Raw genomic sequence first — 25,066 nt, 5'->3', positions numbered from 1 at the left:
TGTCCTCCAGTAAGCAGAGATACTCCACTCTGTCCAGCAGCATTGTGTTTTTCTCTGAGGCGATCTGCTCTCCCCTCTACTTGATTAATGAACAGCTACATAACTAAATAAGGAATTGATGTGCTATTGTTCAAAAATATTTCACTCATTAAGTGTTATATCACCCTCACCATTTCGAATATTCGCTTATGCGCACAACACTATTGTTTAAGCTTAAATCACGTTGCTCTTAGCCTCAAGAGCAGAGACTGAGCAGCTGTTATAAGAATCTGATATTCTTGCCGGTTTAACAGCTCATGTTAAAAACATTCAGCGGGGCAAACAACATGCACTATAATATAACGCATGCACTGGCACAAGTCAAGACATGCCCTTTAGCCGTTATACATTGTAGAGTAGCCTGGAAATTTGTCAGCCACGAATCTGCCTGAGGATAAAAGGCAACGCCATCTCGCTTTTGTTTTCAATCATTTAATCAGACGGACATTATTGTAGTTGTTGGAAAGGCATTACGCTGACCCGGTAATTGTCTTTTTTTTTTTCTCTCCCTGTGATTTTCAGATGTGTTTCAGCCTCAGTGTGTTTTTTTTTCGAAGAACCAGGAAATACACACAACCTACGCATAGTTTGATTCTCTTGTAATACAATCTAATAATTATAGTCACCCCTAATTTTAACTAGAGGGAAATCGGTAACAGGAAAATATGTTGATCCTCATTTAGTATACAACAAATAATTGTTATTGATTTAGGGTGATTTTACAAGAATTCTGAAGCATTAGTGCTGGATACATTTTGCTGATGTTTGTGTAGCAGTTACCAGAATTTTCCAAAATCACTTATTTCAAAATGACCAAATCATACACTCTGCTTTCACATGGTTTTAGACAACTCTCTGGCCAAAAATACACGTGACTCACATAAAACAGGGAACTATCCCTTGATGAAAGTGATGCTGTGCTTATTCTCCTGTTCCTCAGTCTGAACAGAAGGTGAGGTGATGAAGATTACTCATAGGTGAGCAGACAGCTCATGCTAGCTGAGTGCGATGTTTGCTGTAATGGTTCAGCATTAGAAGCGGCTGTATTTCTCCAGCCTTCAGTTTGTGCCTGTTGTTGTTGTAGTATCGATTCCTCCCAGCCGCCTATTCCTCGTAGAGTTATGTAATTCTCCAAGGTTTGAGATCACACAGCTTCACCGGTGGTGTCATCAAGCTCAGATCTCCTCACCTACCAACTGACAGCAGCAATTAGATGAAACTGTATATTGAGAACTGTATATGTATGCTATGAGGGTGAGGAAGCGTGTTTATAATGTATCATTGACTTACAAGAATACAGGAATAACACTTTAGCATACACTATGTTGAGTGATAGTAGGCTCCATGCTAACACTTAAGCATACACAATGTTGAGTGATAGTAGGCTCCATGCTAACACTTCACCATACACTATGTTGAGTTATAGGCTCCATGCTAACACTTTAGCATACACAATGTTGAGTGATAGTAGGCTCCATGCTAACACTTCACCATACACTATGTTGAGTTATAGGCTCCATGTTAACACTATAGTAGCCTATAAACTATGTTGAGGTGATAGTGGGCCAATAGTATTATTATTAAATAAGAAGACTGACCTTTTAGTAATAAAATTGTGTGTTTTTATCATTATTTCATTGCTAGATTCATACATTAAAACAATTAAATGTCATTAACTCAATATAGCTGATGTAGCCAGATTTATTTTTGGAACTATTTCAAGTATTTTCACGTATTTTCACGTATTCATCTCTATCCACACTGCCCACCACTTTCACTTCCTATGGAAACAGGAAAGTAGTTCTTGGTAGTTTGAAACATCATGTAATTTTTATATCCTATTTCATGCAAAATGTACTAATCCCCTGAACAAAACGTATTCATTTGACGTATTTGAGCTTCTGGCTGCTGTGAGGTCTCTTTTTCTCACTTTTGCGATAATGCTAGTGGCCTACTATCACTTAACATAGTGTACAGTATGTTAATAGTTAGCATGGAGCCTATTATCGCTTAACATAGTGTATGGTATAGTGTTAGCATGGAGCCTACTATCAGTCAACATAGTGTATGTTAAAGTGTTAGCATGGAGCCTACTATCAGTCAACATAGTGTACAGTATGTTAATAGTTAGCATGGAGCCTATTATCGCTTAACATAGTGTATGGTATAGTGTTAGCATGGAGCCTACTATCAGTCAACATAGTGTATGTTAAAGTGTTAGCATGGAGCCTACTATCAGTCAACATAGTGTACAGTATGTTAATAGTTAGCATGGAGCCTATTATCGCTTAACATAGTGTATGGTATAGTGTTAGCATGGAGCCTACTATCAGTCAACATAGTGTATGTTAAAGTGTTAGCATGGAGCCTACTATCAGTCAACACAGTGTATGCTAAAGTGTTAGCATGGAGCCTACTATCAGTCAACACAGTGTATGTTAAAGTGTTAGCATGGAGCCTACTATCAGTCAACACAGTGTATGCTAAAGTGTTAGCATGGAGCCTACTATCAGTCAACACAGTGTATGCTAAATTGTTAGCATGGAGGCTACTGTCACTCAACATAGTGCACAATCTACAAAAACTCACTGTATTCCTTTAACCATTGAGATGCTATGAGTCTATTCCATGCTATATTGCCCCGAGGGCTAACTAATACACAGGCTCAGCTCTGTGTTTCGTCGGTTGGCTTATCTAATTCTGTGTCCCAAACATATCAACCAGGGTAATGAAAAATTCATTGAATCAGTTACTTTGTGCAATTGAACACATCCATCATCTCCCGATACTTTGTAATAGTGGAAATCATGTGACCGTCCCAGTCGTGAACCCCCTCTGACCAAGCAGACCTCTTTGTAATGAATATTGACTCGCATTGCGTTAAATTCATTCAAGCAAATCAAGCCTTTGAAATTCCTGAAACCTACCATGCCCCATTTCGGTCACAGGCGGCAAGTGTCAGCATTTCATTTTTTTCAAGGTTTCGTTTAATTTTCAGCCACTGTATAACTTGATGATGAAATTAAATCCATTACCTGCTGACTGGACTCAAAAAAAAGCACAGATGATTTTTTTCAACACTCAGGCTAAATTTAACTTTCTACCACAGTGGAAGCTCATGTGGATTTCTCCCCTCTTCCCAACTATTTGATATCCTCTCTCCTTCGAGATTAACCTTTATGGCCCTAATAAATGGTCTATATTGACATCAAAGGAATGGGAAGATGGCGCTGTGCCGTATGGGAAGTGGTACAGGGGCCTGGTGAAAGAGCCTGGGCCAAGCTCCCCGTCTCAGCGAACAGTAATCGTGCCCGTCCGTTCAGAAATTATGCTCTTCTTTGTCTTTTTAATTAAACTCAAGCGCAGTTTGGAGGCTATTTGACCTTTGCTGCCCCCTCTTTGTGAGGAGTGCCGCAGGTCATTTCCATGCATATATTACTGGCTCGCCCCCTCCTTCCTCTCTGGCAATGATCCACAAGGCTTTACAGATTAAGGAGAGGTTTGGTTCAAGAATATTGCTCGTTTTTTTTTAATCTGCTATGCGCGAAATTCTCTCGCAGAGAACAAGCAAAATGTTTTAGGCTGCCCAACTTTCCCCGTCGTCGAAATGGTTAAGGGACAGCCGAAATTAAGTTCTGGTCTGTTCCTCGAGATGCGCCGAGCACTGCACTGTTTGATTTTCACCATGATTTGATAGCTGAGGTTATGTGGTTAAACATTTAGACAAGCTTCTTCTTGCATGATCTTGTAGTTTCGTGTCAAAATGTGCAGCATCGCTCCCCAAGATGAAAAAGGACAAAAGTGACATTAGCGTCTTCAGAATCCTTTCCCTTTTGTCATGAAAGAAAATGAAGGAATTCTTTTTTTTTTTGAGCTTCATCACCGCTGAACTTTGTGGCTTGCAGCAGCGATCCCCCACGTGTTGTGATTCCTTTGTCATGTTTAATGTTGTGTGTTAGTGAAGGGACCTCTCTGGTCACTGCATCTGTAGCCCAATTCCCAGCCTCGCCTGGAACTCACCGCTGGCTGCACCACCACTGCATATTTGGCTGCCACCTCTCCTCTGCAGGCATGTGAGAGCATGATAACCAGCCCTGCTGTTTGACACACAGTGATATGCAATACCCCCTCCCCTCTTCGCCCCAGAGGCTTTGGCAGACATCAGTTTTGTTTTGTTTCAGGGCTATGTGTTTGGGAACCGTCCACAGTTTTTCGCCCTGTATGCAATCACACTCGCATAGTCTGTCCAAAAACAACCCTCCCCATCTCCCGTTCAGCCCCCACACCTCTGCAAAGTGGTCCAGACTCCAGCCGCCCGCCTACCTGTGATAAAGCGGTCGGCGGCGGCGCAGCCTGGCCGAGGGCAAGGCAGGAACCTGCCTCATGCCCGAGAGGAAGACAACATTCCCCCCTGTGAATCTCCACTTCTCTCGCCCTGTGCGCTTTTAACTATTAATGCTAAATAGCTCCAAGTGACAAAAGCAGATGTGTTGTGGCGGGTGGGATCAAATGCAGCCATGCATGATTAATGGGGCCCGCCGGAGCAGATGAAGACAGACGAGGGTCTGGCTTTGTGCCCGTCAAGAAGAGGTTGGAGCGAGGGAATGAGGGGAGAGGAGAAAGCTGGAGACAGGAGGAGAGAGAGAGACAGAGGGTGAGATTGGAGGACACAAAGAAAGAGAGAGAGCACCTGTTAGTCAAACAACTCCCCCTCCGGTATGACCTTTACCCTCTGTGTGAGTGTGTGTGTGTGTGTATAGGTGTCTGTGCAAACAGAGTACTTAACAGCTCAGTAAACCTCCAGCCAGATGTAGCTGTAGGGCCGAGTGCAGCCCAGAGACCAGCGCTCTGGTCTGGGATCAGCTGAGGCCGATGAGGCCCGGGGCGCCACCGGGCCGACGCTGGATGTTCAAGGGAAACAGAGAGCGAAGGAGGAGGGAAAGAGTGAGGGATTCTGGCTTCAGAGCTCCATCGCTCTCTCTCGCCATCCATTCTTGCTCAGGGCTTAGACTCCATAGACTCACCGGGGATGTTGCAATAACTGCTGTGGGGTGAAGCCTCGACAGGAGCTGGATTAGTTTGAGCATCGCACTTGTCCGGAGACAAAGAAAAAGAGTGCACGGCAGTTTCCAGCGATGCCGGTAATGTAGCAGCCATCCTGCAGCCCGCTCATGTCAGAGGTGCGGCGTCTCACCATAAGGAGGTCACCTCAGCCCAAACCGTCCAATTGTTAACGGAGGGCTGCGAGATAGAGTCAAGCTCTATTATGGAAGCAGGGAAGCAGCACCTGTGCAGACGTTATGCTGAACCTGAGCTGCAGTCAGTCAGCTCAGCTCGCCAGCAATTAGTGTGGTAGTGTGTGTGGAGTCGGTGGGCTTCAGCCAGGCCTTCTGTGCCACCCCTGGTTAATGAGGCCTTTATGGAGATGAAGTGGGGGTGTAGGAGAGGAGGACCTGGAGACGAGTGCGAGCCGGGGAGACTGGAGCTGGCTGCGGCTGTTAGAGCAGCGAGGGGAAAAGGGGGTGGGGGCAGGACTATGGAGGACAGGATTTCAAAATGCTGATTGGTCGGTGTCAGCCCCACTTACAGGCGTTATTTGGATGGGATAGGCAGAGCTCTGAGGCCCCCGCTGAACCCCTGAGCGACTTCTCAATTAGTGCGCGGCCTAGCGGAACTGCCAGACACTATTGTATGCTCCCCCCACCCAGCCCTGATCCAGCCGCTGCCTCCCAGGCCACATGGCAGCCAGATCTCTCCAGTGATCAGGCGCTGGTCAAGTTATTCTATCCCGGCTTGGTAAGGAGATGGGGTGATAGAAGCCTCTCGCTTCATGGTCAGTCAGCTAAACCGGAACGCACTGTGAACCAGCTTCAGGGAAAGCACTGAAAATGCCTTATCGGGCTTTCGTTGTTTTCTCGGTGCAAAAGCTTCGCTAAGAGAATACGCTGTTTTTGATGTCGCGCTAGCCTTCATGATAACGACAGCGCTTGGGTATGTTCAGAATCGAAGTGTCTGATGCTTCGTGACTAGTTGAACCTGAATCTCTGTGATAACACATGATACAGTGAGGAAGGAAAAAGCACGGCTTGCGTAACCAAGCCAAGCCAGTCGCAGACACTGTGCTACGCTTGTGTAAAATGAGATGTAAATGCGGCAATTTTAACAGCCTGATTTATTCATGAGGAAGCCAAAAGAAAGAGAGGAATGCTAATGCTACACACTGCTTTGCCCTTGGCCAGGGCACATCGACAAACAAGTCACTCAGCAAAGGAATTAACAACTTCATTAAGTTACCTGACAGCGTTGGCACATCCACCGCTGCATCACTTTGTCTGTGCTGGCTGATGCTAGAGCTATCTAACGCTACAGAAGGAGCCAACACTAATTTTGAGACTTTCATCATCATGAGCTCTAAACATTTTAACTTTCACTGCTATTTCATAGCATCGTCTCAGGACGTTTGTCCAAGCCAAGGCCGTCTGAAGATTGAAAGACATCTGTAAGAAGGAACCACTCAGGCGAAATCCATACAAAGTCCCATTATTGAGAAGACATCCAATCTATAATTGGTTTTGGGGGGTATAAGGGAATCAATGTGTTCCTGAGGTCATGCCTGTCCCTTCATTAAATGTATATCTGAACACACAGCAATGAGAGGCTGGGATTACACCAGCAGCGGTAGGAGGGGGGCTGTTGGTGCATTGATTGCACTCTCCACCAGTTTTCCATACACTTTTAATCTCTCTGAAATGCTAAAGAGGCAATCAAAGGGATCTGCGGCTGTGCTGTCAAAGCGCCGTCCGTGTGTCAGTCTGGTGATTTCTCAGCCACCTCCGCTGCATTAAGAAGGCCTGATCAATCGGTGGGAGGGCCAGGCCTTATATTGCATCACAGAGGTGTTGTGCACAACAGAGGTTGTGCTGTGCTGCACTGCTTAGCATGCAGAAATCCTCCTGCTGGCTGACTTCACCCATGATACAGGGCCAAAATAAAAAGTACCTTTTCATTTCTCGTATGGTTGTTTTGATCTGGCACTGTTGAGGTTGTGATGCATTTTCCTTTTTAGATTAGGTTTAGATTCAGGTTAGTTTATTTATGTATTATTATATTTAGACTTAAATAATCAATAGATCATTCACATTTTGTATGCAAACCTGCAGAGTTCATGAACAGGTAACTTCCAGCATTTAAAGTAACATTTAAATAACATTTAATATATTTAATTTAATATAAACGAATGTCATTTTTCTACTATCGCCCATTGCTATAACATAATAGTGATTCAACCTACACCCATTTGCTGTTTTCAACACCCAATGTCTGGTAGGTCTTACCTTGGAACAACCGTCTTGCGCACAGGAAGTGATGCGTTTTACGTTCCCGGTTTGTTCGGAATAAACAGAAGAAGAACTGGGTAATTATCATGAGCAGTGATAGCCACCATGGCTGAACAGACAAAGAAAAGAGCGCCACCTACAGAAACTCAGACATCATCAACAAAAAATCCCCAAAAAGTAAAGCTTTAGTGACTGTAGTGTGAACTGAGTGACTGTAGATGCCCCGGCAGCCAGTAGTGGTGCTCGACCGCTTGTAAACTCATTTAGAGGGATGCATGCTAAAGAAGTTCTACCAAAATGAACTGCTTTAGGATTGGGAAAAGCTTTCTGAAGTGGTGACAATTAGCCTACATTCCTCTCCTAAACACTGGCTGATATTGGCCTTTTATTACATCAGATATCAGCCAGTCAGTGTTGTCCATCTCTGATATGATGGAGGTTCCTCCCTGACCACAGCTACAGAAAAACAGACTGACATGACATTTTATTATCTTTGCAAATTCTATTGATTCATTTAATTCTTCAGCTGTGTTTTTTTATGACTTAATCCTTCATATAAAGGCAGTAATCCCCTAATATCCCCTAATATATCTCCTGTTTCCCCTATCTCTACCTTATGGAGAGTGTCCCATGATGGTCTAAATGTTGTTTCAGAGGCTTTTCCACCCTGGCAAGAATACAAGGAAACACTGAATACTTGGAATGTTTTGAACGTGAAAATAATCAAATTTAAAGTCGGCACAAAATATCAGCTATCGCCAGCTTCAGTCCAAAAACACTGGTATCGGTATCGGCCTTCAAAATCCCATATCAGTCAAACCCTAATTTTAACTACATTGAGACTTTGCCAATTTTCAGTAGTCTAAAAGGAATAGTCTCCTGATATAAATGGCTCTCCTCAGTCGTCACACAAATAGTTAAAAGTTAGCATACATCAGAGGTATAGAAAGCTTCTCATGCTTTAATGGTTTCAGATATTTGGGTTTCACCAGACCTGAGGCTTTTGTAGGCTCTCATTAAATTAATTGGCTGCACTTGGTCCATTCATTAGCGAGACCTCCTTTGTTGGGCCTGGGTAGCGAGTTCATTTTCACAGATTTTTGCCTCAGCACCACCCGTCAGAACAATAAAGAGTCATTATACCCCGGGAAATGTAGGTGTTCCTATCCATAATGCCTCGCTGTGATACCCATATGTAGCCGTCACAAAGCAGCACCGCTTTTGATACCGAGAGATGTGAATAATTAATTTGATTTTCTAATACGTAGGGGGAAAAAAATATATTGATTGAGAGTTCATCTGCCTTCATCTTTATTCCACTAATTACTCTGAGTAATATCAAGGTGGAGTTTTTTTTTTTTAAATCCAGCACCATTGGGAATTATAAAAAAAAAAAAATCCCAATCTGTACTTTATCAGTGACTAAAATATTTCAATCATTATATTCTACAAAAAAACCCTCCAGCATGAATACAGGGTGCCATTTGGAATTCGAGTCTAATTAAAATTCTACATTAAGTATCTCTTAATTCACTTACTTGTGGGGAGAAAAAAAAGGAAATAAATCAGGTTTGAAGTCCTCTTAACAGCGGGAATGTGGAAATGGGAGCGCTGCTGAGAATAAGATGCGTAAGAGTTCTACTTTCCAGCGGTTTCCTTGAAGGAAAGAATAATCAAACATATTTGTCAAAGAATGACTGTCTGGAGAAGTTTTTTTTTTGATGGTGGATTGTTGTTAAGATATTTCCTCTGATACTTAGCTGACAGGATAATAAGAAAAGGGAAAGTATATGAATAGATGTCGCTGCTGACAGCTTGTGACAGTTGGCTTGAAGGCAGCAGTGGGAATATTTATAATATCCCTACCCATGTGAGTGTTTCAACAACTTGTCAGTCAGCCATATTTCACCTGATGGTGTGCGTGTCATGCCCCCCCCCCTCCCAAATGCAGATTTCCACATATAATAACATGCTTCTACTCTGCTTAGTTTTGACAGAATGGAATTGTTCAACTGTACCACATGTTGTTTAGATATTATTGGGAGAAAACGACTTTTTATTGTGTAATGTGAAACAGAACGTTGACATTCTAAGACCTGAACATATCAGCTTTGAGTTTAAGCAGCAAGATCTGACATTTTCAAGCCATAAATCAGTATTTCGATGCATGTTCTACCACTTGAGTCAAGCTACCACACTATATATAAAAGCTTTTTTTATTCTTTTTTTTCATTCCCGTGTACGTGTTTTATTTATCTCTGCCTCTGAAAGACCCAAGTAGCACAAAAATACGAGACAAAGAAACGTGACGTCCGCACCTCTCCAGCCTCCACCTCTGTTTTCAGTTTAATGAGATGGCACATGGGTGTTAAAAGCTCTGAAGGCACCCTATAATTGTTATGTTGTGCTTAGGAAAGCTTGGCTGCCATTAACCTCCCAACAATACAATTCACTTCACACGTCTAGCAATTACCTCGCCAATAATGCCCAATCTTGCAAATGCGTGTGTTCTTGATTTCCTGTAATTAAATTGGGCTTTTCACATGTAATCTGAAAATGCTGCGGGGTCAAACTGGGCACCGGTAATCATCAGCGATTGAATCTGAAGTAGGGTCACACATACTGGAGTGTCTGTTTCCACCCGGCGCTTAATTGTCCTGATGAGAGGGGTCACATTTCCTTGGGAAGAGGTCAAGAGTAGGGTGGCTTTGCTTTGTTTTCCAAAAGCACAAAAGGAATGTGATGCGATGGAAAAAAATGACAGCCCTCCAGTGACAATGCCATTTAGCCTTTATTTGAAGTATAGCCTTTGCGATTTGCGATGAAAGCTATTAACCAGAGCTCTTAGTGGTCTTTTGTCATTTCTAATATCCAGTGTACCAGAATGAAGCAGCTGTCCCATTACTAAATAGTCGAATGCCACTTTAGATAATGAAAGGCACTGCCAAGTAATCCCAAAACCTAAAGAGGTGAATTTCTGCTGAAAGTATATTGAGATAAAAACCGGGAGCGGGTTTCCCCTTGAGAAGCCAAAGCATTACCTTTTATGAAGGCTGAATGAGGCAGCAGTCGCACGGAAAGATGCCTCTTGGCCCCCCTCTCCAGAAACTTGCTTTTCTCTCGCTCTCTCCCAGCGACGTGGCTGCCATTTTGTTGCCATGTGCAACGCGACGCCGGTATTTCCATTTGAACTAAATGGTTTTGAGTTCAGTCGCCTGGACACATTATTTTTTTGGACAGTCCCCTCCAGTTGAGATTAGCTAAATTAGCTGTGAAGAGCAATGACTCGTGGGACTGTGCATGTTTGGTGCAGATAATTGCAGGGCTAGTGTGCCATAGCCTGGCACCCAGCTTGGGATTGCAGGTGGGTTGGCACGGGGAAGTGCCTATCGAACTGCACATCTGGCCCCCGCGGGGGTCGAAAACTTTCATTACACCCTCTTCAAAATGGCCCCAAAATCCTCACACACCACTGCCAAAAATTTGTGCTGAAAGCCTTTTCCAGGCTACTTTGTTTGAGTATTCATTTATTTATTTATTTTTTGAGAGAGAGTTTTTTCTCATTTGAGAACCGAGGTGCCATTTTGTGTAACTTTTTTTTACTGCGAAGTATGAAATCTTATGTGCGTTAATCTCTAAATGCATTTAAATCGGGGTACGTTTGGTTTTGAAATGACTTACACGTTGCAAATGGTTTTGTAGATGCACTTTTAGGTGAAAATAATGGATCATAGAGAGCATTGTAGGACATGACAGCCACCAATACTCAACTTTTATCTCTTCTCCGCTGCGCTATCGCGGTTTCAAAGAGGATAGTAGCCACGAGTGTCAGTGTATCTTTAACGTGGGATGCCCGGTGTTTTTTGAGAGTTTCTATAGGAGCTAATTAGGGAGCGCGCTGCGGCTGCTCTCCAGGCTGACAGTTCAGGGGAATGTTCCTCTGTATGGTCGGCAGTCTCTCAGAGAGCAGGCCATAATTCATCATTAGGATATCAGAGTCCAGGTGCAGATGAGAACTGATAGAGCCGGCAGCCAGGCAAGTCGGGGCACTCAAGGAGGAAAATCTTATCCCAGGGACAATTCCCAGGTCACGCCCGCGGTAATTGAAATAATTTTGCCCCTAGAGTTGTTTAATCACTGACAATCACACATGCAGGGGGGACTAAATTGAAGAACGCACAAGTCTGATTACATCTGCCACCCTTAACTGCCTCCCCCCCCTGCCTCCCCTGTTTCCCATCAGTGCCCCGCGTCGACGCTTCGGTTTTCCAAAGCCTCTCCTTTCTGCTCACTCATGTCGAGATCGTGTCATGACATAAAGCCAGATACAGGCAAACCATATGCCTATCAACTCCAGACCGAATTATATTTTGAATAATTTGGGTCTCTTGTCCCTTTCATGGACAGAGTCTCGGTTAGCGGACCACAGGCAAACTTTAGCCGCTCTTCACTCTGATTAAATTTAAAGTCGGACACTGCTGTGGCTCCAGCCGGGGTGGAGCAGCAAATGGACAAAGCGGCAGTACTGTTTAAAAAAAAAAAGCCTATGTTGAGATGCAACAAATCATTTGTCTGATATTAACCCTGAGCCTGTAATTATGCAGATTGCCATAGATTTTCCCTGGGTGCCTGGAAGTGAGATCCAGGGGTTGCTCTCGGCATGGCAGGCGGACGAGGGAACGGCCGTGCATTACTGAACTTGCCACATTCATCATGTTGACTGATGGCACAGGGAGCCGGTCCCCGGGTCCCGGTGGTTAATGTAGTGGGTAATTAACTGTCATTTGCCTAGTAATAGGCCGATGATCAATGGTTTGTGAGGAAACAAATTCTAATCCGGCAGCTGATGAATGCACGCTGAGGCTGGAGCAATTGAAGTGGTGGGAGGGATGGGGGGGGGGGGGGGGGGGGGGGGGAAGCGAAGCCACCGCCAGAATTCCAAATGGCTCTGGAGGTGCCGGTGTTATCATTCCCCCCCACACACCCCCACACACACACCCCCACCCACCCCCATCCCTTCCCAAAAAAATGGATTCACCAAAAAACAAAGTAGCGCTTAATTTGTCGCCCTTGATGTCGGTGGAATACCCAATCAAGTGGATGACGGAGGAGACGGCCGATCCTATTGGTCAGAGTTTGGTCCGTAAGCAACGCTCAGCATTCGCACGCTAATTCAGCCTTTAATGCTGCTGTTGCTACAGCTTTTCAGGAGAAGATATTAGATAGGCTTACACCAGCAAACACTCGATGAAATATTTACATAATAACATAAAAACTAGGGATGGGACGATGTGCTGATCTCACGATATGATTCAATACGCAATATGGGGTTCGCGATTCGATACAACCACGATACGATATAATGAATAAAAGTTCAATGACAACAAAGCATGACTGTGCAGAATTATATTTATTTCTGAGACACAAATCTTTCTAGCGATGCCATTGGCTTGCTAGAATGTAAACAACAATTTAAAAATGTCACTCCAAAGAACTTGTGGAATTGTGATGGGCAAGCTGTCTCATTTGGGATTAGTACAGCAGAATAAAATGGAGGTAATATTTTTCAGCGTATTGCGTATCGCGATATATTGAATTTCGATATATCGTCCCATCGCTAACAAAAACACATCTATTTCTTTCAAGAAGGACTTTGGAGAGCCACTCCACCATCAGATCCTTTTTTATTTTGCGGTTACATGTATATATATTCCAGGCTAATGTATTTCATTCCCTACACTCCAGTAATCACCAAGAGGTCGCTGGATTTTGGATTTAGGTTGACAAAGCTGAGAGAAAAGCACTGGCATGACTCCACTCACTGCGTTCTCCAAAGGGGGCGGGCGCTCAGAGGCTGAGATTGGGTTTTGGGGTCCACTGGGCTAAAGCCTTGTGGAATAATTTAATTGGTGTCTGTTTTTCTCTCATCAAATAGGTACCACTGAGCCGTACCCAGCTGTAATGCACAGTGAATGCCTTTTGACTGAAACAAGGTATCGGGCGCCGACCGTCTCCGTTCTCTTTCAAATTCAGATTTGAGCAAAGCATGAATTTTAATTTCATGTTGTATCTTCAACCTCTTTAAATATACATGGTATTTTGTCAGCCATGGATATGAAGTGTATGTCAACCCCTCTATTCTACATATGTTATTCTGCGTTCTGTGTTTTTTTTTTCGACTAGACCCACAGTTAGCGCAGCCCTCCAGATGTGGCGAGACATTCGTCCCAGCGTCAAGCTTGAGAGAGATGCATTAGAAATTGATGTATTTATTACCAATTATAATCTGGCGCGGGAAAGCCGAGAGTCCCGGGCCCCAGGTCCCGCGCGCGCAAGGCCTCTAAACCCCGAGACCGTGTTGGAGCTTGCGCCTTTGAATTCATTACAAGCAAACCATGCTTAATTTGCCGCCTCCCTCGAGAGCCATTAGCGTCTGTGGCATCAAACTGGCGGAGCGGCGAAAGACGAGTGGCAGGTACGCTCCATCCATCTTCCCTCCCCGCAGGGCGCGCCGGGGCTCTCCGTGCGCTGGGAGGTTTGAAGCGTTTGCCCACACAACCGCCGAGCGAGCCTGCCTGGCTGGCTGGATGCTGGCACTGCCACAGATGCAGTCTGGGTAAAATCTCTGAAGACTATTGTTAGCCCCCCAACTTCTCCCTCTCTAAGCCCGGCGTCGGAGGCGCTAAAAAGATTGTTTGATTTGAGGCGCCGACGTACGTATTGTTCCCATAAGTCGGCGCAGGTTGGGAGATTCTTTTAATCATTTAAACCAGTGGTTAAAGTAGCTCAGGACTGCGTGTTATGAATTATGCAGCAAACAAGTGGATGAGAAGCAGGCAGGAGTTTGGATGTTCTGTTTTGGAACCCAGGGGTCTCCGGGATTTTTTCATATTCCGTGAGCAAAGCAACTTTTCTCGGCTTTATCGTATTGAAGGTGTCTTTTACATGGAATCCATCTCCTTAGTAGGAAAAATCAATGCATGTTTTGGCTGAAAAATATTCTAAAAAGATAGAATTTCTCACTTTCAGAGTCCAATAATTCAGCTTTTAACGGTAGACTGTTGGTGTCTACGAAAGCGTATTTTTCTGGAGGCCATAACATTGCCTGATATAGCTATCCTGTATGTGAAATGCCACGAAATAGTTGGTAGATGGTAATTACAGTAATAGCTGTTTTAATATGAATTTCTACCGTGCCATAATATATTGGGTTGACGTTGAACTCCTGAATCAAACGCTTGCTGGGAACTTTCTTCTGCTCTGACCTAACCACTGAGGTTTTGTCAGTGGCCTTATTCTGGCTTTTTACTTTTGTCACTTCGCCATATAATGGCTTACAATAATCGACCTCAAAGGAAAGTAGCGGGCTTAATCATCGTTTCAAGCACCAGGCGGTAGACTCACACATCCACACACACACACACACACTGTATATTCACAAATACAAGGACTTGTGCCCCAATCTTGAATTGTTCAGAGCAAACCAGCGTGACAGTCCTGTTCAGAGGTGCAGGCCACCTTAAATTTGCAAGAGATGAGAAAAGAGCACGGACAGATACAGTGAACAGTGAAACAGAACACCGTTTTGATTCGACGTGACAGGCGAAAAGCTTAAAACATCGCTTTTTTTTTTTTTTTTTTTACACGAATATCTTCCATCATTTATAATCCAAAGCCTTGAGTGCATGCTATTTGAAAATGATTCAGGTTACGTGGAAGACGAGGATATTCGCCCCTGTGCACTGAGAGCAGTCTGTGTGTTGTGACTCTTTGTCAAGTTGCCATACAAAGTGCTGCTGTTCCGCTCAGAAAGCTCATGCTTGTTATTTCATGCTAAGATCTATCTTTTTTTTTTAAGGATTTTTTTTTTTTTAGATCAATTACTTGGCTTTGTAAGGAGAGAAATCATCATTTCATCTATTTCATGCGAAGGCCTTCAGGCAATGCACATTTGCGCAAGAAAAGAGCAAGGACAAGAGATAACACAAATGTATCTAAATTTAGATGGCTCAAAGGGAAAGGCATAATTCTTTTAATTAAGTCGGCGCTGATCCATCGGATCGGCCGTCTTTGTTTTCACCCACCTACCATGTTACGGGAGATATCCTTCATTGTCTCAAGGTGTGTTGACAGTGGCCCTTAATTCTGTAGGTATTCATGAGGGCACAATCTATCTGCTTCCTTTGCCTCTGGGAAACATACTTTCTGAAGGTTAATAAACAACCCTGCATATCCCAAGCCCTGAGATCATTTATCAGATTGCGATCTCTTACAGACTCTGAGAGTGGCATGCCGTTTTATCATTTTAACAACGATGGCTAAAAGTGCCTCAAGAAGTCGGCCTAATAGGTTATTTTGTTATATGATTTCGTTATCAGATTTTTTTTTTTTTTTTTTTTTTCTTTTCCTTGCTAGCCCGGTCTAGGTCGCTGTGTAGTAACAGCCCTGAATCCCTAATGAATACTCACACTAATGTCCCCGGAGCAGGCGTAGAAATAATAGGGTCCTCCCTGGGCAGTGGCGCTAGCCGCGTCCCATCTATTTCTACGGCACAAGCTGCGGCCTCGCTATTTTTACTGTGCTACAGTAGCCCCGGCCCCCGTCCAACCTATTTCTGTGACTGATTCGAAGACACTATCTGTCTCAGTGGCTCACGTTAGTTTGTTTGCCGCGGCCCTTTGGCGGCCGTCAGTCGCGCTCTTAAAGCGGCAAGGAAGCGGCGTTTCAGTGGTTTTGCTTCCGTAATTCAACGTATGTCCAGGATGTTGGGGCCGGACATAACGGAAGGAAGGACTGCGTGACTGTTCAAAAGTTCCAAAATGCTTTGCTCGTAATCTTCAGCTTCATAAATTCTGGACTCTTCAAAATGAATAAATTCAGTGGGTAAGCATATAAACAAGCAGTAAGCAATAAACTGTTTTCCAGGAAGTAAAAGCAATGGAATTTTGAAAATACAATTAAAAATGTGCCTTGCTGCTGTAATCACAACTCTGGATTCTGTGGTTTGGGGGTACTATTGACTTACATTGTGTGTCTCCTCTCCTGTGTGTGTGTGTGTGTGTGTGTGTGTGTGTGTGTGTGTCTGTGTTCAGGTTGTTTGGCGTAACAGGGAACTGCGCGGCCTGCAGCAAGCTAATCCCAGCCTTCGAGATGGTCATGAGGGCCAAGGAGAACGTCTACCACCTGGACTGCTTCGCCTGCCAGCTCTGCAATCAGAGGTGAGTGATTGGACCAAACTCCTGCCCCTCTGCCACACCCTCCGTCCAATCAGACGGCTCGTCGGGGGAAGCGGGGCGGCGGCAGCGGCAGGCGTGAATCCCAAGTCTCCGTTAGTGTTGCCGATAGTGAAAGACAGATCCCGTGTCAGAGATTTATCACTGGAACCGGCGACCGAGCGGATGGACTCGGGGGGCCTTAGGGACGCCCGCTGAGCCCAGAACAGTGATTATGTTCCTGGACCGCTACTGTACAGTGTCAGCCTGGAGAGCCACAGGTTACAGTCACATCTCCACACACACGCTTCCCATCAGTCTTCATTACCGGGCCTCCACCTGCATTCTGTAGACGAGATGTGGTCGGAGATTTCGAGCACGCCGCATGGTACCACTATGCTAGAGGAGATACAGCAGTTTGGTGGCATCAAACTCATTGGGAGAAAAGTCTTAATTTACTCTAATAAACTCTTATTCACAGTGTCACCCTCACTGAACCTCTACAGTACACATATAGTATGAATCTCCTCCTCTCTCTTTCTCTTTCTCTCTGTCTCTGACTCTCTCTCATTTTGTCACACACATGCAGACACAAACAGCCGCGCACACACACACACACACCAGACACATTGCGCATACTAAAGGCGAAGGGCCTGGTTACGCACAATTAGCACTCGGTTATTGTCTTGCCACTTCAGCCGGCTGCGCCAGACAGCCTCTCCTAATGCAAGAAGTCAGCTAATCTTCATCAGCCAGGCCCAGGCAGGCCAACTCTGCTCTCCCACATTAAAACCCATTTAAGCGCAAGCAAATCTTTCTTTTTACATTAGGCCAGCTGATGAACTGTTGAATAAAATCGACGTTAGTGCGTTTCGCGCGGTCCGCCATGGCCCCGCGGCACCGTTCGGTTGCCCATCACAATTTCGCCGGGGCCCGGGCCAAGATTTATGGCGTGGCGCCAGCTTTAATTGAAGCTGTTCCTCAGCTTTGACTTTTTTGTTTTCCGTTTTGTTTCTTGACACCGGCGGAGCTCTTGGAGGAGAGATGCCTGCGCCGCGATATAAGTCAGAAGACGCCTCTGTCTGCCCTAACTCACAACCGTGAGTAGCTCCACCGCCCAAAAAGTGGCTGAAATAATGGATGTCTCACGTTTGAAGGGGGATCTATGGCAGGAAAAACTCGTGATATGCAAATCAACAGTTCCACCTGTTCCAAATCCCCTCTGTTATTAGACAGAATGACAATTCATTCGTCAAGTGACAAATGCATTCGAGTGATCAGGCTTTATCGCTGTACGTACACATGCCTCCTGAATTGTCGGGAGCATGTTGTTGTTTTCAAGCTTGTTTTTTGAGAAGTTCAATTATAAAGGATAAAGTCTTTGACATAAAGCTTGCACAATGGAAGAGAGAATTGTGCATAGCAGCCTCACTGTGGTACTTTCCTGATACTTTTCCACAGCTACAGTCAAGTCAGACTACAGTCAGACTGCTGCCCTGAGAGGAGCTGTTTGGCAAATTCAGATTTTATCTTTTTCGGCAGTTGTTTGAGAGAGTTTTCGTGTTACAGTATGACTGTTCAGTTCTACTCCGCAACATTTATGACAGCACAGGCCGACATAGCTGCTGCCATTTGCCAGATTTGGGATTCAGAACGAGATTAACTGTTTAGTAAAACCTAAGTGACAACCAGAACATTACTAAATCTGAAGTCTAGTCTAAGTGGGTTTCTCAACATTTATATCCTGATTAATAGAATGACCTTTCACAATTTTTCTCAGCCTCAGCCTGAGATCTATCAGGAGATCTCACTTAAGATTCCCTGAATAGTTTCTCAGCGTCTCATTGTGGCCCGGGCCTGGAAATGGGCTCCTGTTCTTTGTCTGGCATACCGATCTGGCCCGCCTTGTTCATCCACGACCGGCTCTGTCCCCTCTCATTTCCCAGCCTCAAACAAACATGAAAGCCCCCCCCCCTCCCCCAGCCTTCAATAAAGCAATCTAATCCATCTCGCAAATGGCCCAGAGATTTCTCAGCGGAACATCGTCAGAAAATGTGAAATCTGATAAACAGAGCAGGCGATCGCGAGGTCGGCAGGGGTCACGCGGTGTAATTATCCGTCGCTCCTGCGGGTCAGCCGCAGCCCATGTTGCCGTTTGAAGGTTGAATTGCTACAATCAAGTATGAATGTACAGCAACCCCCCCACCCCCCACCCCCAACAACCACACACACACTCACACACCCTCCCCTGCGTCTATCCAGCCACCCATGCCATCAGCACTCCTCTGGTTGCTTTGTGGCTAAATCCACCCCACTGTATCCCACAGACCAGGGACAGGGAACTTGAAGCCAGTGATTATTCTGATTTCATCAGGGACTCACTGCAGGACTCTAATGGTCCTCCCCATGCTCAGCCATTAAGGGCCTTGTTTAAGTGATAGGCCAATTAGTGCGGGGCAGAGACGGAAAGACCGGCCCGTTAGCCCGAGAGTGGACATGTCATCGCGATCATGACCTGCGACCGCTTCTTTTTTCTCCCTTTGTCATCATCACCGTCAAATTGGCAGCAATCTCTCGCTTGCCACGAAAGAAGCATTGAGCGCTGAACCTGCTTCAGGAATAAGATAAATGGAAAAAGCCTCACCAGTTATCTTACTTGTGTATCTGCCAGAGAGCAAAAGGGTTTTTTTTTTGTTTTTTTTCCTCCCTCTTCTTTCTTCGCTCCGTGCCTGACTTGTAATGGTATCAAGCTGAGGCGAGTGAATAGCTCCTGTCCCCGGTCCATCAGTGAAAATATAGGATCCTACATTGGCTCTGATTGCTCATGTCTGCACCCAGTGTGGCCTTACTCTGTTAAACTGGACATAAATCCACTGTCATGACCTTCTCATCAGCCAGACCTGTTATTTTCCCCTCCTGAGCCGGCGGTGAGGAAGCGCCGCCGTGGACTTAGGGCCAAAGGGACGGGGGGCCGGGTTCTGAGGAGAGAGGGGTTGTTGGTGGAGGTGGAGGCGGGGGCGGGGGTGGGGGTGGTGGAAGGAGAGGGGGAAGGGGGTGGGAATAGGGAAGGAGAGATGAGACTCCATCCAGCAAGCAGTTAGCCACAGATCAGCCCTGGGGGACAGCTAATCGATGGGGCTGTCGTCCGGCCTCATCATCTAGCCAGCGCTGGCCCAATTTCCCCCTGATGAGCTGGAGGCCACAGTCTAGGGAGGCTGGAGGGAGGCCGGAGTAGCGGGGAGCATAGGAGAGCAGGGTGGGGTGACAGTGCCAGGGGAAGGTCAGCGCTGATAAGGGGTGGGGGGGTGGTGGGGGGGGGAGTCTCCACACTGGAGCCTTGGAAGGAGAGACTGACACCAATTGGGTTCAGCACAGCTAAGCTCAGCCACTGGTGCCTTGTATGTCATGAGTTAGGCTTGTTAGACAGGGGCCTAATAGGCAATAAGGGACACAGTTGTCACTTTGTGTATGATTGGTGTTGAGAACTTGGAGCCTGTGCAGCCAGGCTAGTAGAGAACACAATCCAACTACCTAAGCCTTGCACTGTTGGAAGCAAAAAGAAATCACAATTTAAAGTAATAATCTTTGACATTTTCATATAAATAAATGTCCGTTTTGCTACTCTCTATCTCTTATTGATATAACACAATAGTGACCTACACCCAGTTCATGAAATATTTTACATTTGCTGTTCTAGCAGGGCAGGGCTTTCATGGGAAAAATCCTCTGGTGCACAGGCAGTGATGCGTTTTATGTAGCTGGGTAGTTAGCATGAGCAGTTTAGCCACCATGGCTGAACAGACAAAGAAAAGAGTGCCACCTACAGAAACTCAAACTGCATCAACAGAAAATCCAAGAAAAGATGCCATAGTATTGGACACACTGTTTGATTGACAGGTGATCTCTGGGAAATGCAGTGCAGAAACACCACAGCGATGAGCGCTTAGCACCAAAGATGGAGACAAGATTTAAAAACACTTGAGGATCTTACGCTTCTAGATGTGAAATCATACACTCCCCATACCTAAACACCCCCCCCCTTTTTTTTTTTTTACATGTCCTTGTGTTGCTGCTTTGCGTCTGATTGCCCAACAGCAATCCGCCAGAGAAGATTTACAACATGCTGTTACAATTAAGCATCGGCATCACAGGGCCAAGTGTTTCTGAACCTGCCTGCATCCTAACAGTAATTAGATTTGGTGCAATGGAGACTATTTTCTCTCTTTGACAATCTCCCTGTTTCTTCATTTGAGTGGAAAGTGACTACTCTAGTTAACACAGGCCTCCGAGGCAAATAGCTGGCATCGCAATACATCTTTTAAGTGTGTGCCTGTGGAAGCCATTTTTTTTTCTCCTCCTCCTACAACAAGAGGTCTCTAAAGACTCATTATTCATAGTCACCTCTAAGTAAAGGAAGGAAGATGGAAGGGAGAAAGAAAGTGAAGACAGTGCAGGGAGAGAGGAGCACAGCACAAGCAGAAGCCATCTGAGTTTATAGTTAGAATCCCTGATATGATTGCAAACCATGATATAAATAGAATTGGTAATTACCTCTGATCATAGATGGTATGTTAAAGGACAGCTTTTATTAAGGTTGAGCTACAGCTTCTGTGACGACTATTGAGCCCCGCAAGATGCATTATGAATTCATTATGCGTTAGGGATGGGACAAAATGCTCGTCTCACGGTACAATTCGATACGCGATATGGGGTTCACAATTCAATACAACCACAATACGATGTAATAAATAAAAGTTCAATGACAACAAAGTGACTGTGCAGAATTATGTTTATTTCTGAGCCACAAATCTTTCTAGCAATGGCATTAGCTCGCTAGAACGTAAACAACAATTTAAAAATGTCATTGCAAAGTGCAGATAATATAATTTGGATGGAAATTGTGATGGGCAAGCCGTCTCATTTGTGATTACTACAGCAGAATAAAATGGAGCTAATATCGCGATTCATTTTTCTGCCCCACGATACGTATTGTCCCATTTTTGTATCGCGATATATTGAATATCGATATATCCCATCCCTATTATGCATATAAATAGTAGGTTTAGACTGCCGTGGGGTTTTTATGGATACCAATATTTTTGGATTGAAGCTGCCAATAGCTGATAGTTTGTGCTGATATATATATATATATATAGGGTTATATATATGTATAACCCTCTGACAATATATATAACCCTATAACTCTGACAATTTTCATGTAAAAAAAAATGACAAAAATGTGTTTTTCCCAGATTTTTATTTCTGTCAAGGCAGAAAAGCCTCATGAAAAACCATCATGGGACACTAAAACTCTCCACTGAAAGCCATACTAATAAAATTGCTTGAGGTGGGTTAGCAGACCTGAAGCTGTTGAGAAAAATCCCATCCAGCACCTCCATCATATCAGCGACAGGCAACACAGACTGTCCGATATTAGATTTTTACTGAAAGGCCAATATCAGCAAACCGATATCTCAGTCTAACCCTAATAGAGAGCAATATATACAGTATGTGCCCTGCAATCGTTTAAGGAAGTGGAAATGCTAGGGCAACACAAGGTCCTTTATTAGACACGCCTGTGACGGTCCCAGTGTAATATCCTCATCATAATTGGTGCACAGATGTCACATATGCTGTTGACATTTCACCGAGCAGAAACAATTTGGCTGTGTGAAATAAGTGGAGGACAAGGCTAAGAGCCGTGAGAAGAGAGCGAAGAGGAGGAGGAGGACGACGACGAAGAGGGAGAGAGAGAGCAACACGGGCTGTAAATAAACAGAGAAGAATCCTATTAGCGGAGAGAGGGTAAAAAACGAGGGATGAGATAGAGCGAAAGTGGGAGTGGGCGCGGTGTCAGTAAAGACAGACACTAATGGATTCTGGGAAAGAATGTGTCATTTAAACAGGACATTTTTATTAGAGTGGATGACACCATTACATAAAGCGCACCTCTGCCTCTGCTTAATCACCATGTCAACAGCCTAGATGAATGGATATTAGTCGTCTGCATTTGATTCGGTAATAGAGGTGCGCCGGCATCCTAGCATTAGCCAAAACAAAAAAGTTTTAGAGAAATCGTATAATGCCCGCTAAAAGGTTTACCGGCTAACTTTCTCTTCCTTTCAAAAGAAGTGCTACCTCCTCGAAACATTCTGCTTTATTTCCCGGCGTGAATCAGATTCGCCGCTTTCGCCACATACCTGCCGTGTATTTGAATCCCGCTAATTGGTCCCAAACGGAGCCGACAAATTCTGCCCGTGAACTCGGAATAAAAGCCGCGAATGCCCGCCGTTTTGTCAAGTCACCCAAGCTCCGCGCCGCCTGTGTGCAGCTCACAGGCACCGGACTCTCGACATCCGAGGGGAAGTCGAAACGGAGGCGAGGCTCGCTTGTCCGCCCCCCCTCGCCCCTCCTCCTCCCTTCCCCCGGTAAACACTGTCCGACCTTGTCCAACCCGCGCGGTGCGGGAGATAAGCGGCCCTCAGGACAATACAGCAAGTTAGCGCTCTCTCTTACCCCCCCGCCCAACCCCCATTCAACATAATCTCCACTTCGCCGCTGTGCAAAAAGGTCAAGCGTGACTGCCCACCCCCCGCCCCCCCCCCCCCCCACACACACACACACACACACACACACACACACCCACCCCCACCCCACCTGTGGCTGGAGCAAGGAAGGGCCCCGCTGAGGTCGGTGGGGGTTTCTGTAACAGCTGCAGGTGCGAAAAAAAGGAACCCCAGCAGTCTGGAATGGAGATAACTGTATACACCAGACCCCCCCCCCCTGTAAATGAGTTGACTGTTTTCTTGAGGTGTGCACACAGTAGCGTTGCAGCTGAAGGGGGGGTTATGTTCGCGCGAAGGTAGAGTTTACACTACACAAGCTAGCTACGCGGCCAAGCTAGGACTTAGCCTACAGCTCAGTACTAATGATGAGATTCTTGCTTTGATGGTTATATAAACCCCCCCCATCTCTTTCTTTGTGCCGTGCAGGTTTTGTGTGGGAGACAAGTTTTTCCTGAAGAACAACATGATCCTGTGCCAGACAGACTACGAGGAGGGGCTGATGAAGGAGGGCTACGCTCCCCAGGTCCGCTGACCTCTGCAGGCCAACGCAGACGAGGAGGAGGAGGTGGAGGAGGAGGAGGAGGTGAAGGGGGAGGAGGAGGAGGATGTGGCGGCGGTGGGAGTGGGAGACGGAGAGAAACTGAAGGAGGAGAGCTTGCAATCACACAACAAAAAGCACTATTGCCTCCTGTCCAGCTTCTGTCCCCCCACATGTACATAACCAAGCAAGCTTCCCTCGGAGGGGAGACACTCTGCTGTACAGAATAGCCATAGAGACTGCAGTGTGGCAGGGGAAGGCCCCGGAAGCCGACAACGGACTACATGTATAAAATTCCGCAAAAGCAAAGAAAAAAAAAAAAAAAAGTTTGTTCATTTGTTTGTTTGTGACTGAAGGATGCTGCCTCTTCCCTGCCGGGCCGCCAAACACCGGCCTTTTACAGCGATTTCTAACCAACGGCTGCTACCGATTGTGTGGGGGGAAAATATTTTAAAAAAAAGGAAAATCCATAACTTAACAAAAACAAGTCCTGTCTCATCTTCAGCCCACGAGGCCAGACGGGGTTCCCACCCGACCGCACAGTCCAGCGACTGGTACTTGAATCTAAAACGCACCGAAGATGCGGAAGGTGTTGTTGTCAATCAATGTAATTTTGAGATAATGACCATTTTGCTGTGTGTTCTCAAAGTAAATACACAACGAATGTAAGCTGGAGAGCGGCAAAAAAAAAATAATGCTATGGGATGATCAGTATATGGCTGCGGGGGCGGTACTAATATTTGTGGGCGTCACTCTTCAGGTGGGTGACCAGGGTCAGTTCTATTACTAAAATGCATTCCTTCAAGCCTACTTGTAAGTGTATTGGGTGCAGCCCTTGTTTGGACTGGGTTTCCGGTCAAGGAGGGCTGTGTATTTTTTTTGCTGGAGACAGTCTTTCTATTTATTAAAAAAAGCTTGCTTTTCACACCGGTCAAGCCGACATATGGGGAAGCGCTCCCGGAGGCAGGGTCGTCATAGAGGCGTTAAGGGGGGTTGGTTGGGGGGTTGGTTACACTTTTTTGTACACTGTATTTATTTGATAAAAGCATTCAGTTGCGTCACCTGTTGTCCAAAAAAATTGGCATCGTTTGACATGCTGATACTTGAATTCAGTCACTGTTTTTTTCTCAACCGCCATCCGGCTTCTGTTGCGGGACGGCTGCCTGTTTTTTTTTCAACGTGGCTTTCGGTTCGGTTCACGTGAACTCCCGCGGCAGGTCACCCGCCTCAAGACCCGGTCATCTCGGTCGCGGCAGCTCCCTGCCGCGGAGGGGTTGTGTCCTTTTCTTGTGAGACGAAAAATCTTTTGATCTTTCAGTATTAAGCATCTGAGCATGTGCAACAGGGCTCAGCATCATTTGTCGGCTGGGAAAA

At 45.4% G+C, this 25,066-nt stretch overlaps 1 protein-coding gene across 1 annotated transcript in view; it reads left to right on the top strand.

Moving 5' to 3' along the window:
• Positions 1-23,686, top strand: part of lmo3 (LIM domain only 3) — a 34,581-nt gene extending 10,895 nt beyond the window's left edge. Inside the window, exons 3-4 of the mRNA XM_071917274.1 lie at positions 16,469-16,594; positions 23,581-23,686. Coding sequence (XP_071773375.1) covers positions 16,469-16,594; positions 23,581-23,686 — 232 coding nt within the window. The remainder of the gene's footprint in view (positions 1-16,468; positions 16,595-23,580) is intronic.
• The last annotated feature ends 1,380 nt before the right edge of the window (positions 23,687-25,066 follow it).

This window comes from Centroberyx gerrardi, chromosome 24, assembly GCF_048128805.1.
Source record: "Centroberyx gerrardi isolate f3 chromosome 24, fCenGer3.hap1.cur.20231027, whole genome shotgun sequence".
NCBI lineage: Eukaryota > Metazoa > Chordata > Actinopteri > Beryciformes > Berycidae > Centroberyx > Centroberyx gerrardi.
Note: the sequence above shows the minus strand (reverse complement) of the source record. Positions and strands in the feature narration are given on the sequence as shown.